Source organism: Manis javanica, chromosome 5, assembly GCF_040802235.1.
Source record: "Manis javanica isolate MJ-LG chromosome 5, MJ_LKY, whole genome shotgun sequence".
Lineage (NCBI taxonomy): Eukaryota > Metazoa > Chordata > Mammalia > Pholidota > Manidae > Manis > Manis javanica.
The window spans coordinates 142459700-142472795 of record NC_133160.1 but is presented as its reverse complement, the minus strand read 5'-3'; the positions used below and the strand labels follow the sequence as shown (position 1 = coordinate 142472795).

Sequence of the window (13096 nt, the reverse complement as noted above, 5' to 3'; positions counted from 1 at the left end):
TCATACATTTTTACTATGTATTTCATCATTTTAATTTGTTTTCCACTATTATGAGATTGAAGTTTAAATGGTGACTTTCCTATATTCCTAAATTCTAACTCCATAGCTTGACTTTCAAGACCCTTGACAATATAATCTTAATCTAACTTTCCATGCTTATATCTCACTGTTACTTTTCATAAACTTTATGAAAAGTCAAGTTGGGACACCAGTCCCAGAACAGGCATGGGCATTCCTTTCTTTGTTCTTGTTGCTCTATTTAGAATGGCCTTCCATTCTTTACCATCCCACATGGAAAAATCTAAAGTTAAAGTCTTGCTTTAAGGCTCAGTGGAAAAACCAGCACTTCTAAAGTTTTTTTTTTACTCAATCTAAATGGTTTCTGAACTTCCACTGTACATTTTTGTTCACTGATTTTTATTTTAGTTATCTAGATACATGTAATGTTGTTTGACTACAAATTCCTTAGGGCAAAAAGTAACCTAGTATATGTAAGTGTTACTTGGGTTTCTCCTCCCAAAAGTAAAGACTGAGACAAAAGCTTTGTGTACAGGTCACTTGTTTGGAAAAGTAATCTCAGGGTTCAAGAATGAGGGGACTGAGAAGAATGAAACAAGGAAAAAGAGAAAGCCAATCCAAGAGTAAGTTCTTAAGCAGGTTATTCCTGTGGGTAAGTGAGACTCATTCCTACTGGGGACTCTGAGGAATGGTTTAGACTATGCCTCATTTGTTTAGCAAAGAATAAAAGGGAGGAATATTTATCTGATGACTCCTGTCCCCTAAGTGGTCACAGATCTCTTCAGGGGATATCCCCGGCACTTCTAAGTTTGTGCATGTACCAAATGCAAATGGTTGAACAAGCTTTTACAAATATTCTGTGCTGTGGTATTAATGAAGCTCTGGGGCATAAAGTGAGAGATACATGGTGCAGCTATGACAAGGTGCTATCAGGTTACACCTGTCCAGAACTAGCTGACAGAGTAAAATGTAGACAGAGTGATTGATGAATACAAAAATGTTGTATAATAAGGCTGGAAAAATATATATGATATAGTTCATTTTTCGCACTGCTTCAGTCTACTGATGCCCTACTTAATTAGTACCCCAAAGAAAGGATGCTATGTATAGAAGCAGTACATATCAACTGTATTTCTCTTTCTGAAAAAATTTCTGAACTTCATACATGCTAATTCAGACAACTAGAATCTCAGCAAGATATCTAGCCACTAAAAACTCAGACTCTGAAGTTCCATTTGGCCTGATATGTAACACACACTAGGTTTGGGTTCCCCCAGATGCAGAACCTGAGACAAGTATTCAACTACAAATAGTTAATTTCAGAGGTGATCCCAGGAAACACCCTTAGAGGATGTAAGGTGTAATAAATAGAAAAGAAATTAATAAATAATACTTTAATTAATCTGTTTCTACTGTGGAGAATCAGAATTGCATCCTACTGGGGAACTCATGGAAAGTGTTAAGTACACCCCAGGTTAATCCCCAAAATATGAGTAAGGAAGTTGGGGTATTTATCCTCCAGTTCTCCTTCTAACATTGATGGGGGGCTGCTTCCAAGGACATCCTTCAGCACTTCTGAGTTGTCCTTGATGGGGGCCAAGTGAGTTCTTCTGGCCAGGAAGAAATCCCTTCCTGCAAAGAGTCTCCAGCATTAGCAATAAGCAGCATTCAACATGCAGAGGGAAATGCTGAATGGAAATTAGAAGAACACCAGTGCTGTAGAAATTTGCTATAAATACCCAGCTATATGTGTACAGGACATGGAGTTTCTAACACCGACCTGGCACACAGGAACATGTATTTAACAGAATGTTCCTCTTGATTACATGATAAATTCAATAAATTCAGTCCTCACAAAGAAATTGGTGAACGCCTTAAGTGTTAGAAGTTCTTTAAATAAAAATTAAGTCATTTCCTTAAATTTTATTACCACATATAAATGATGAACTGGGGTTTGAAAGTACACATTTTTATCCACATCATAAATTCAAAACTGTGTTAGATTCATGTTGATGCAAAACATAGTTATTGCTGGAACTTCCAAAAGCAGCAACATTTTTCCAAAAGCAGCAGAGGAATACTTTTAGATCTATGGGTGATCTATTTCTTTTCATTTCTCCATCAACTTAATATTAATGGATGCCCTTAGGTTAGCCCAAAAGAGTCCATGTTTGCTCTTCTCTTTGGGCCATTCCAAATAAGTCCGCTGTGCCATGAGAGTTTTGAGCTTGTGATAGCTGCCAGGAATGGAATACTGTGGAATGGTTTCTAGCAAGATCAGGATTAAGTTACTTGATCCTTCATGAAAGAGATTGTGATGGGCAAAGTAGAGTTCATAATGACACCACTCGCTCTGGACAAAGTTGGGAGACAAGATAAAGATGGACTTGTAGCTTTTCTCAATGCAGTTTATGATATTTTCCACAATGCTCTTGCCAGGAACAAAGTTTCTCTCGTGGAGACAAATCCGTATATTTTCTTTTTCTAGGTTTGGTATTAATTCACCTTTTACCCAGGCAGAATCATGTTCACTGTATGAAATAAAAGCATGGAACTGGAGAGTTCTTTGGAGTTCTTCTAAGGGTATGTTCCTAGCCCTGCGCCGGGTCTGAGTCCACTGACACACCATCCTGAGATACCAGGGCAGATCAAAGTAGATACAGAGGACAGTCACAGTAATGGCCAACACCAGCCCAGTGACTCCAATGGTCACAATCAGCAGAGCCGTGTTGCAGGTTAACTGAGACACATGAAAGTCCTTCAGTAGGGTTCCCTTATAGTTTTCTGGATAGTCACACTTATAGGAATCAGGCCAACCCTCTATCACTTCACTTGATACTTGGCCTATACTTTGGATAAATTCTCTTAGCTCACATGTGCACTGGAATGGATTATTCCCTGCTCTTATGGACGTAATCTTCTGGCAGCTCTGGAAGAAGTCAGCTGAAGGGTCAGAAATGGAATTATAGTCAATGATCAGTACAGAGAGACTGTTAAACATACCACATCCAGGAAGGTGGGCTAGAGAATTGAAAGCAACATTGAGTTCTTGCAAAACTTCTAGTTTCATGACTGGTTTAGGAATGCTCCTTATTCTGTTACGGTGAAGATCAAGTACTTTGACTCTGGGAGGTAAACATCTGAAAACGGAGTCAGTAAGCATATTTGAAGACATGTTTAAACTTAATAAACTTCTAGTCCAAGAACAATTTCCTTCATATTCATCAAATCTTAGAGAATTCTGGCTAACATCCAATTGTTGCAGAGACTTCATTTCCTTAGTCATATCAACAATATTTGCAAGTTCCTTTAATTGATTCATTTGTAAACTAAGTGTCTCCAAATTAGCCAAGTTTCCACAATTTTTAAAAACCGTGTCTGTTAAGAGATTATTGGAAAAATCCAAATACAGAAATGGGCTAATTTGGAATGGGCAGACCATGTGGACTATTCGTGTACCAGACACTGTGAAATTTGGGATGTTCATATTTGAAAAGATTTCATAGATATAACTTTGTGGAAAATTGAATACGTCACTGACAACTTGGTGTATAGACAAGGCCTTCAGTGAAGTGTGAGAATAATCAAAATCTCTGGAATTAAGTTGACCTCGTAGTTTCATATTTGAAATTGAGAAGTATTCTATGCTTGTATGCCAAACCCACTGGAGGATCGTAATAAAAGAGTTCCAAGTTGTGTCAATGTTGTTTAAAGTAAGATTTGATAACCTAGAGTTCTTTTGAAGTTTTGACATAACGTTTCGGAAAGAAATACATCCATTATCCTCTAGTACACATTTGATATTAGACAGTTCCAGACTTACTGCAGTGCTGACTGACACATCCAAAATAAAATGGAATTCCTTTCCTGTGGGGAAAACAATGTGCAGACTCTCTGTGTTAAGGTCTTGAAGGCTCTCAGGGTCTTCTCTTTCTCCATAAGTGTCTCCTAAGACCAGTAGAACCTTACTAATATGCAAATGAGCAATTGGCAGTACACTAGATTTTTGTAACTGTGTGGCACTCAATCCCAGAAACTCTAGTTGAGACATATTGCCAAACTCTCTGCATATGGGCAGGACATCAAATGCATTAAATGAGAGGTCTAAGTGCTTGAAGTTCACAGTAGGGTGGCAAGAAATGTTCCCCAACTTGTTGTGGGACAAATCCAAGTATTCCAATTCCTGGTTGAATTTAAAAATACTGATATCAAGATACTGGATGCTATTATGAGAAATTATCAAAATCCTCAGCTTTGATAGTGATAGGACATCAGAAGTCTGAAGCTCAGATATATAGTTTTGTGATATATCTAAGATTGTTGTTTTCAGGGATAAGTCCTTTGGAACATGGAAGAGACCTGTTTTTGATCTGTCAACTAAAAATTCACTTTCATCAGATAATTGGATTCTGATCTCAAGTAGTAACATGCAGATGATGGCAAAATGGAAAATGCTAGAATTAGTTTTGGTCATTTTATAACTCTAGACATTCCTAAGGGTAGTTACTATTCTTCAGAGCATCTTGATACAAAGATCCTGGAAAAAAAAATTCAATTAGTCATGCCTGACATTAAATATTTTTTACTAGAGACTCATAAAATGTAGACTACATTCCTTGGAGTCACACAACCTGAGAAGGGAAATATACAGATTGGTAAACAATTATATTACCTCTAATCAAATAACTTTTAGTAAGGATGGTGTAATGGGTTCAATGGGAACCCCACCCAAAAGATATATCTACCTCCTAACCATGTCCTAATCTCCAGAAACTGTAAATATTGCCTAATTTGGAAAAAGGGTCTCTGTGGAGATAATCAAGTTAAGGATCTGGAGATAAGGAGATTATCCTGGATTATCCAGGTTGGGCTCTAAATACAATGACAATTGTTCTTATAAGAGAAAGGCAGGGGAATATTTAATGGAGATAACAGAGACATTGAGGAAAAGCCATGTGAAGATGCAGGCAGAGACCAGAGTGATAACAGCCCTAAGAAAAGGAATTCCAACAGCCGCCAGAAGGTGGAAGAGGCTCTGGAGAGAGTGCAGCCCAGGTGACACCTTGGTTTTGAACTTCTCATCTCCAAAACTATGAGAGAATGAATTTCTGATGTTTTAAGTCACCAAATTGATGGTAATTTGTTATAGCTGCCACAGGAAACTAATACAGATGGTTTTACATATTCATGGAAGTCCTGTGACCTCAACCTATGCAAGATCATTTAGAACTCAAGTTGGGATTCACACCTGATATACTTTCTACCTTTGACATATACCTCCCTGTGGCTTTCTTGAGAGTTTCCTTCCCATGTGATTGAATTTGGACTCTTCTTGCATTTCCTTTTATTACCTACACATGGTTTGGGGCCTGATTATAGTCTTATTCCAAAGGTAATTAAATCATGATAAAAGGAAATCCACTTATTTATACATGTATTTATTCATTCAGTATTTATCAATAACCTACTGGCCATTTTGGAAACTGGAGATAGATCAGTGAGTAAGATAAAGTTCTAATTATCTGGTGGAAAGACAGAAGATAAACAAATGACTAAACATGATTTCATGTAGTGATAAGTGCTATATAGAAAAATATGTCAGGTAAATGAATCAAGAATAATGGTACGTATATAATAGTTGATGGTAGCTTTTTTAGGTTTAGTCAGAGAAACCTTCTCTGACAGGCTGGCACTGGGGTAAAAATGAGAATAAGTGAGTGAATAATCCAAGGGAAGATCTGGAGAAAAAGCATTTCTGGCAAAGGAAAAGGCAAGTGCAAAGCTCCTGAGGTGGGGTTGTGATTGGCGCGTGTGGGACACAGAAAGGAAGTCAACATTAGTATGGAGTGATTGAGGAGTTACAGCCAAGATTGTATAGGGTATAAGATCATTACAAGAAGTCGGCATTCTATTCTGAGAGTGATGAGTGGCTGGTGAGCACTGAAAGATTTTGAGGAAGGGAGTACTTTCTTCTTCTCTCTTCAGAAAACTTTTTTTCATTCATTAATTCCCTATAAAGTGCTAGGCACTATTCTAGGTTTTGTTTATTGCACTAGTTATCAGCCCACTGTAGCTCAGACACTATTTTGTTATCACCATTCCAATGGCACATGAGACTAGAGGGAATTGTGTTGGGATGAACCCTGGAGTGTGAGACATCCCCCCTCAACTCGAGACCCTTTTCAGCTGGGACTACATAGCTACACAGATCTTTCAAGGAACTTATTTAAAATCCCCTACAGCAGCATTACAAAAGCTAGTCATCAGTATCAGCAAAGAGTCAAATTTCTCTTCACATATCCCCTCACCCTCAATGGGCACAGAAGGATCCAATTCAAATCCCAGAACAACCCTGGGTTGCAAAAGTTTACCCAGTTGGATATGCAAACCTATTTGTTTTTGGAGCATTGCTTGGACTTACCCTTTGGTACAGGTGCCCAATGACACCTTGGTTATCCTCATTTCTTTGAGCACAGAAGAAGGCCTGGAACACCCCTCCCATCATCACTCATGAAGATTCTGTGCAAGGAAGGGGACACAGACATTAAAATGACATGTTAAAAGTAAAGGTGCATGTCCACATGGTGTGTACTGTATTGGCTGAAATACTCAGAAATTTCCAAATTCTTCCTCTCCGGCTTCCTGAAACAGCTACTCACACAAGGAGAAATACTTTAAAAAAGGCAAAATAATACCCAAGTATTGCCTAGGCACCTGCTAAGATCTCAAAATAGCACCTCATATTTTTGGTAAAATCTAGATTGACATAAAATGGTTTGAAGTAAATACAGGGTACCCTACTTATTCTTAACCCCAAGTCCAAATCCTGTGGATCTTCCTAACTTCTAGCCAACTCCAGAATTGAAGGAAGCAATGATCGGCATAGTCAGACATGGTACACAGAGAGTAACTAGAGAGACAAGGGACAGAGACAGGACCCCATGCATGGACAGGACAGGAATGCTTAGCATGTGGTGAAACCACCACAATCAAGATGAAAGCTATCCTTGTTCTCTTAACAATAGCTGTTATGAAAGATTTAAATTTATAAAACTGCCTATCCCAAGCATTTCATGAAAGTATGGCTTCAGTTTTATGTTTAGCTAAATTGCCTCAAATGCCCTCTATTCACCCAAACTCCATTCTTCCCTTCCACATATAGTCATTAATTTGAAACCATCTTTATTTCTGTAGTTAAGAATTCAAAGTATTGCACACATGAGAAACTGATTTTAGGCGCTTGGAGGATCTTTAGATTTTATATATCTAACTTGCTGAATCAGTGTAAATCAGTGTTTTTTATCCAAGTCCTAATGACCAGCACTAAATCTCATCTTTATTAGAACCTCGTGACTGTTTTGCTACCAAAAAAAAAAAATGATTACTTGCCAAGTTGATTAGTAAAATGATGCTTTAATTTGAAAGTGTAAAACTATCTGTTAGGCAGAAAAATAGGTATGAGCAGGGTGGAATGAGAATAAGGCCAGTAAAGCCCACTAGAAGGGGCTCAAAGAGTTAACCAGATAAAACTGGAGAGCCAGAAAAGACTCACAGAGTTCATGAGTTAATCAGTTAAAGCTCAAAAGGCCAGGAGCAACTTGGCCTGGAATGTTTGAATATTACCCAGATAAAGAAAAGTATCTCAGTCTTCATTGTGTCAGTTAGATCACGCCATTGTAAGATTTACTTTAGCCTGCTAAAAGGCCCATCTTATTCTTTAACTTTACCTACATGCTGTTTTTTCCTCTTCTAGCCCCTAATCAAGTAATCTGAAACCTGGGCAAAAGATAAGCATCATGATTAATTTAGCAAACAAACCCAGCCATAAATAGCATAGTAAAGACAGGAAGAATCCCATCTTACAGCTAAGATTGCATTTTAAAACCAAGGAAATTAAAAAGTAAGATTCTTAACGTATTCTTTAGCAAACAGACAGTAACTCAGCCCACCTCAGAGGCAGGGCAGGTGGTCTTGATTGATACGCTCCCAGACCAGGAAGCTGCTATACGGGGAAGGAATCAGAGAAGTAAATTTCTTGAGTTAAGCTAATCCTGGAGGTCTGATAATAAAAGGGTTGTAATGTCTTTCATCAAAGATAAATATATTGGGACCACTTAACAAATCCACATCCCTAGCCCTTTGCCACATTCTTGAAAAAATCCTTAAAAGGGGGAACTCCCAACCTTTCAGGACACACCTCTCTCTCTAAGGTTGCCCCTCACTTTCTAAGTGCATAGCCTTAAATAAAAGTTTCTCAATCTTTTGGTGCACCTCTCTCTGAGGTCACCCACACTTTCTAAGTGCATATAGCCTTATTAAACTTTTTCTCAGTCTTTCAGGAAAGCCTCACTCTGAGGTCACCCACACATTCTCTCTTTAAGTGTGTTAACTTTAAATAAAACTTTTTACTCTGCTTCACTACTCAGTCTCTGTGCTTCCATTCTTTGCTGTGGCTGGGACAAGAACTGAGGAAAAAAAACAATACCCACCCCTCCCAACATCTATAGGTATGTTTATGTCAATTTTCATAATTATGATAGCTTTAGCCTCATATTATATGATACAATGCATCCATACATTTGAATTGCCTTTGTTTGGAGACTTTGGGGGCATTAAATCAGGACTTTGACTTGTCTTTGTGGATAATACCCATACGGTCTGGTCTGTCTAGCCCACTAAGCTCAGTCCTGCAGCATTCATTGAGTCTTCTCTGCACCAGGCCAGTTAGCTATTAACCACAGGTTGAAAGGTCAGAACCATTTCAAAAGCTTTTCTGTTTTGCTTCCCATATGGTTTCTGATGCCGGGGTTCTTGTTCGCGGAGTTGAAGAATGAACTTTGCAAACACTCAAGGTAGGAGAGCAAGGCAGAGACTTTTATTTAGACATAAAGCAAAAGGACAGAGCTCCTGGCTCAGGCCAGGAGGGGACAAGAGAGCCCTAGGGTGGTGCATTGTCTAGGGGTTTAATAGGTGGTTGAGAGACAACCTGCCAATTGGTCCCAAAATGTTTATCTTTGAAGAGACATTAAGTTTCTAATTAGTCTTCCTGGTTATTTACAAGAATTTTACTGCTCTCATTTCCTCCCAGGATAGCAGCTTCCTGGTCTGGGAGCATATCACTCAAGGCTGCCTGCTTTGCTCCCAAAGTGGACTGAGTTGTTGTCTATTTCTTAAGAAACTTACTTTTTAACTAATTGGGTTTTAAGATGGAATCCTTCCTGTTTTTACCATGTTGTTTTGGGCTTGCTTGCTTCCTTGCCCAAGTTGCAACAAATCATTTTTTTAGGGCTGGAGGAAGAAAAGCAGTACCTGCATAAAGTTAGAAAAATAAGCTGGGCCCCCCAGCAGGCCAAAGCAAATCTCACAATGGATTCTCTTGCTTTGATTTTTTCCAGAGGCCCGCACCCTACTCTGTCTAAGCCCATGGTCCCTGTCTCAGTTTCCATGAACTTTTGCTTTTTGTTGTAAAGAACACACTCACTTTCAACTCTTCTGATCAATTTGGATGTAGCCCAGTAAGCATTTTCAAAACCTACAATTCTATCACCTGACCGGTAGCTCGCCAGAATGGTTTCAAAGGTCTGAGAAAAAAAAAAAAAAAAAAACACGCAGCTCATGGGAACAACGCCAAGAAAAAAGGAAAATAAACTTGCCCACAAAAACAGAGGAGTTGCCATAAAGACAGCGGTACTGCCTCCAGGAGTCATTTACTTATATCAATTTTCCCCAGCATTCTCATTGCAAAGAGAGGGAGAAGAAAAAGGCAAACAATGATGCCACCTGAAACCAGCAGCTAACAGCTCTATAAAGAAATCGCAAGAAGACATCTGTGACCTAAACACTCTTCTCCCAACTCAAATAAATCTCTTGAAAGCAACCATGCCTTCCTTAGACGAGGCGCCATTTGAGAAAAAGCAAACACAAAAAAGCTTTCTCTGACTTGCAAGGAGCTGATGAACAAATGCTCCTTCATACTGCAAATAAGTACATATCAGAAATAACCCACTTAGAAAAACACGCAGGACTTAATTATTGCGACACAGAGATTTTTGTGTCAATAAATAGTTACACCATTATTTCTTTTTATAGATTTTATAGAATAAAAAAAGATGTCACTTACCAAGACAACCTGCCAGTCTGTCCTGTTGGCAGCCTGTATGTAATTCAAATACTTCCTGGAACATTTATTTCCTGGTAACCACATTTAATGTTGGGGATGGGGAAAATAAAAGCTCTTTTATGCCATCTACTGAGTCCCACCGAAACTACATTACATGGTAAGTGTAAACCTATTTTCTCCTATTTATATGTAGAATAGAGTCTGTGGGGTAATTGATAGACTTGTATTAAAAGAGTCGTATCTTTATGGCTCTTTATTTCACTACAGTCGACTCACTATTGTCTACACTAATGAGGTGAAGGAGGTGGTGGTAATAATCCACACATGATTATTAACTGAATGTAAAATGCGTAGCCATGCTGGTAGGGTTGGGAGTGCAGGTCTCCATATATTTCAGGGGCTTTGCTTTTCCTCTTGCCTTTTGATCAGTCCCTGTTAAAAGCGACTGATAGTAGAAAGAGGTGGGGGGTGGGGTGTCATGATGAAAGTTTCCTAAAACTAATGTATAAGGAGAGAAGATCATTCCTGTGATAATATATGGGATGGATGCTAATCATGTCTTTTCTGGCAAGTTGATTTTCAGAGAAAATCTGGTGCTCAAATTTTTTTCTACTGATATTTTCAAACTTCCTTCAAAAAGTGATTTTTAAAAACTCCATGTGAAAAACATGCTGTCTAACAATCTCTTTTCTCACTTAAGGTCTAAGGCATTCCCTTCGGGTTAGTTGTCGGCACACGGAGGGAATCCATCAATAGCATCATTTGTCTTTTAAAGTAACAAAATAACAAAACAACAAATGGGCAAATAACACTAAGAAATATGCCAGCTGTTTGCCTCTAGACCTGACCTCAGCCTAGTAAATTCATGATGTCCAGCCACAAACAGGACACGATCCTTTGCTGAAATCAGCTTTTCTACCACAGGAAGCAAGGCAATTTCCCTCAACTAAGAAAGAACATGGGATTCTTTTTGACTTGTAATACTCTCTCTGTCTCTCTCTGTGTGTTCCTCTTACCCCTCACAATTTGTTTAACAGGGGAAATGTGTCTATAAATATATTTCTGAAACTGAAAGAATGAACTTCTCTCCCCTCCACTCCTACCATTTCTTCACTGAACCCTAACAGGAGATGAGAATGGTCTTAGCCTAAGAATTCAGTTCCTGGCTTCCAAAACGTGTTTGACTTTGTGAGCCAGGTAAAGACGTGTGTGTAGTGACCAGAAAAGGGAACTCAGTAGGGCAGTAAGCAAAACTCCTGAGCACTCTGAAGCCCTATTTCCCTTCAAACTCATCCTCGCTGAGACAGGGACCGTGGGTTTAGGTACAGTAGGGTGAGGGCCTCCGGAAAAAAAGGCAATAATTACTGTCAGAACAACGTGCAAAGAAGTCCGTATCGAAACTCCATGTTAAGCCTTATGCAAAGTCAGAGTCACACTGATTCTCTAGGGTAAAGATACCAGACTAGGAATATAGACATTCTTCAGTGAAATCAGTTAAAGCTCAAAAGGCCAGCAGGAACCTAGCCTGGAGTGTTTGAATGTTCCTCAGACAAAAGTATCTCAGCATAACCCGTGACTTCATTGTGCCAATTAGATCATGACACTGTAAAATTTACCTTAGCCTGCTAAAAGGCCCAGCTTATTTTTAACTGTACCTATATGCTGTGTTTCCTTCTCTAACCCTAATCAAGTAATCTGCAGCCTGGGCAAAAGATTAATTTAGTGAGCAAGCCCAGCTACAAAGAGCCCAAAAACTTAAGAAGTAAGGTTCTTAACACACTCTTTAGCAAACAGACAACAACCCAGCCCACCTTGGGGGCAGGGCAGGTGATCTTAATTGATATGCTCCCAGAGGGAAGCTGCTATCCTGAGATAAAATCAGAGCAGCAAATTTCTTCTGTTACTCATCAAAAAAGAGCATTCTGAAACCACTTAACAAGCCTGTACCCACATTAGCTTTACCCCCATTCCTGAAAATCCTCAACTATGCATAAAACCCCTAGATAAGAAACCACCACAGACTCTCTTGTCCCCTCCAGGAGCTCTGTCCCCTCACTTTATCTCTAAATAAAGGCCTCTCCCTTGCTCTCCTACCTTGAGTGTTTACAAAGTTCATTCTTTGGCTCTGTGAACAAGAACCCTGGTATCACCACCACTCTGAGTCACCAACCTTCCTCTTTTTTTCCTCCTTATTGTCAAATTGTCAAATATACACTTGTAATCATGTATACTCATGCACTGACACACTCACATCTTCCTAAGGAGAAATTTTACTTCTCAGAGAATATGGTTTCTTTTAAAAATGTTTAATATTTCATTTAATCTACTACATCCAAAATATTATTTCAACATGCAATCCATATAAAACATTATTAATGAGAGACCTTATCTTTTTTTCATTCTAAGTGTTCACAAATCCATTGTGTGTTTTCAGGTGCTCAATGGCTACATCTGACTTGTGGCTACCATGCTGGACAGCCTGAGTCTAGATGGAATCATCACAGCTATGCATCAAGTACAAGCCTAAGTATAGTTAATAGCAGCACAAAAGAGCTAACAAAAGAGCTAACTCAAAAATAGAGGTTTCATGTTTTGGATTCTAGGCATCCCTCTACTTCTCTCAATAGTACTTTCTGCTCACTGCTAAGTCCATACCAGGCATTTCTTTTTGGAAGTGTAAATATTCTGCTGATAAATTGACCTGCAGTTGTTTGTTTTTATGGAAAAGCTTTATGGAAATTAATTGGCATACTATAAAAATTTCACACATTTAAAGTATATAATCCAATGGCTTCAGGTATATTCACAGAATCATGGAATTATTATTCCACAATCAATTTAGAACATTTTCATCACCCTAAAAAGAAACACAACACCCCTTAGCTGTTACCCTCCACCGCTCCATGTGTCCGAATGCCAGACAACCTCTATAGATTATACTAATCACTACAGATTTCA

At 38.7% G+C, this 13096-nt stretch overlaps 2 protein-coding genes and 1 long non-coding RNA gene across 3 annotated transcripts in view; 1 reads left to right on the top strand and 2 right to left on the bottom strand.

Moving 5' to 3' along the window:
- TLR10 (toll like receptor 10) overlaps nucleotides 1–10172 on the bottom strand; it is a 32933-nt gene extending 22761 nt beyond the window's left edge. Inside the window, exons 1-2 of the mRNA XM_073237738.1 lie at nucleotides 10139–10172; nucleotides 6440–6537 (exon numbers count right to left, since the gene is read on the bottom strand). The gene's annotated coding sequence lies outside the window, so the exon portion shown is untranslated. The remainder of the gene's footprint in view (nucleotides 1–6439; nucleotides 6538–10138) is intronic.
- The window catches only part of LOC118969188 (uncharacterized), an 86352-nt gene extending 73642 nt beyond the window's left edge, over nucleotides 1–12710 (top strand). Inside the window, exons 3-4 of the long non-coding RNA XR_005057104.2 lie at nucleotides 10108–10295; nucleotides 12573–12710. This is a non-coding gene — a long non-coding RNA (uncharacterized lncRNA). The remainder of the gene's footprint in view (nucleotides 1–10107; nucleotides 10296–12572) is intronic.
- TLR1 (toll like receptor 1) lies at nucleotides 1927–4511 on the bottom strand. Its single transcript, XM_073237741.1, has one exon. It carries the CDS (start codon nucleotides 4490–4492, stop codon nucleotides 2129–2131), a length of 2364 nt encoding a protein of 787 aa, XP_073093842.1. The 5' UTR covers nucleotides 4493–4511; the 3' UTR covers nucleotides 1927–2128.
- Nucleotides 12711–13096: the final 386 nt, after the last annotated feature.

Bases quoted from the DNA above. Each gene is read 5' to 3' on its own strand.
- TLR1 (XM_073237741.1), bottom strand. From the start codon at position 4,492: ATGACCAAAACTAATTCTAGCATTTTCCATTTTGCCATCATCTGCATG.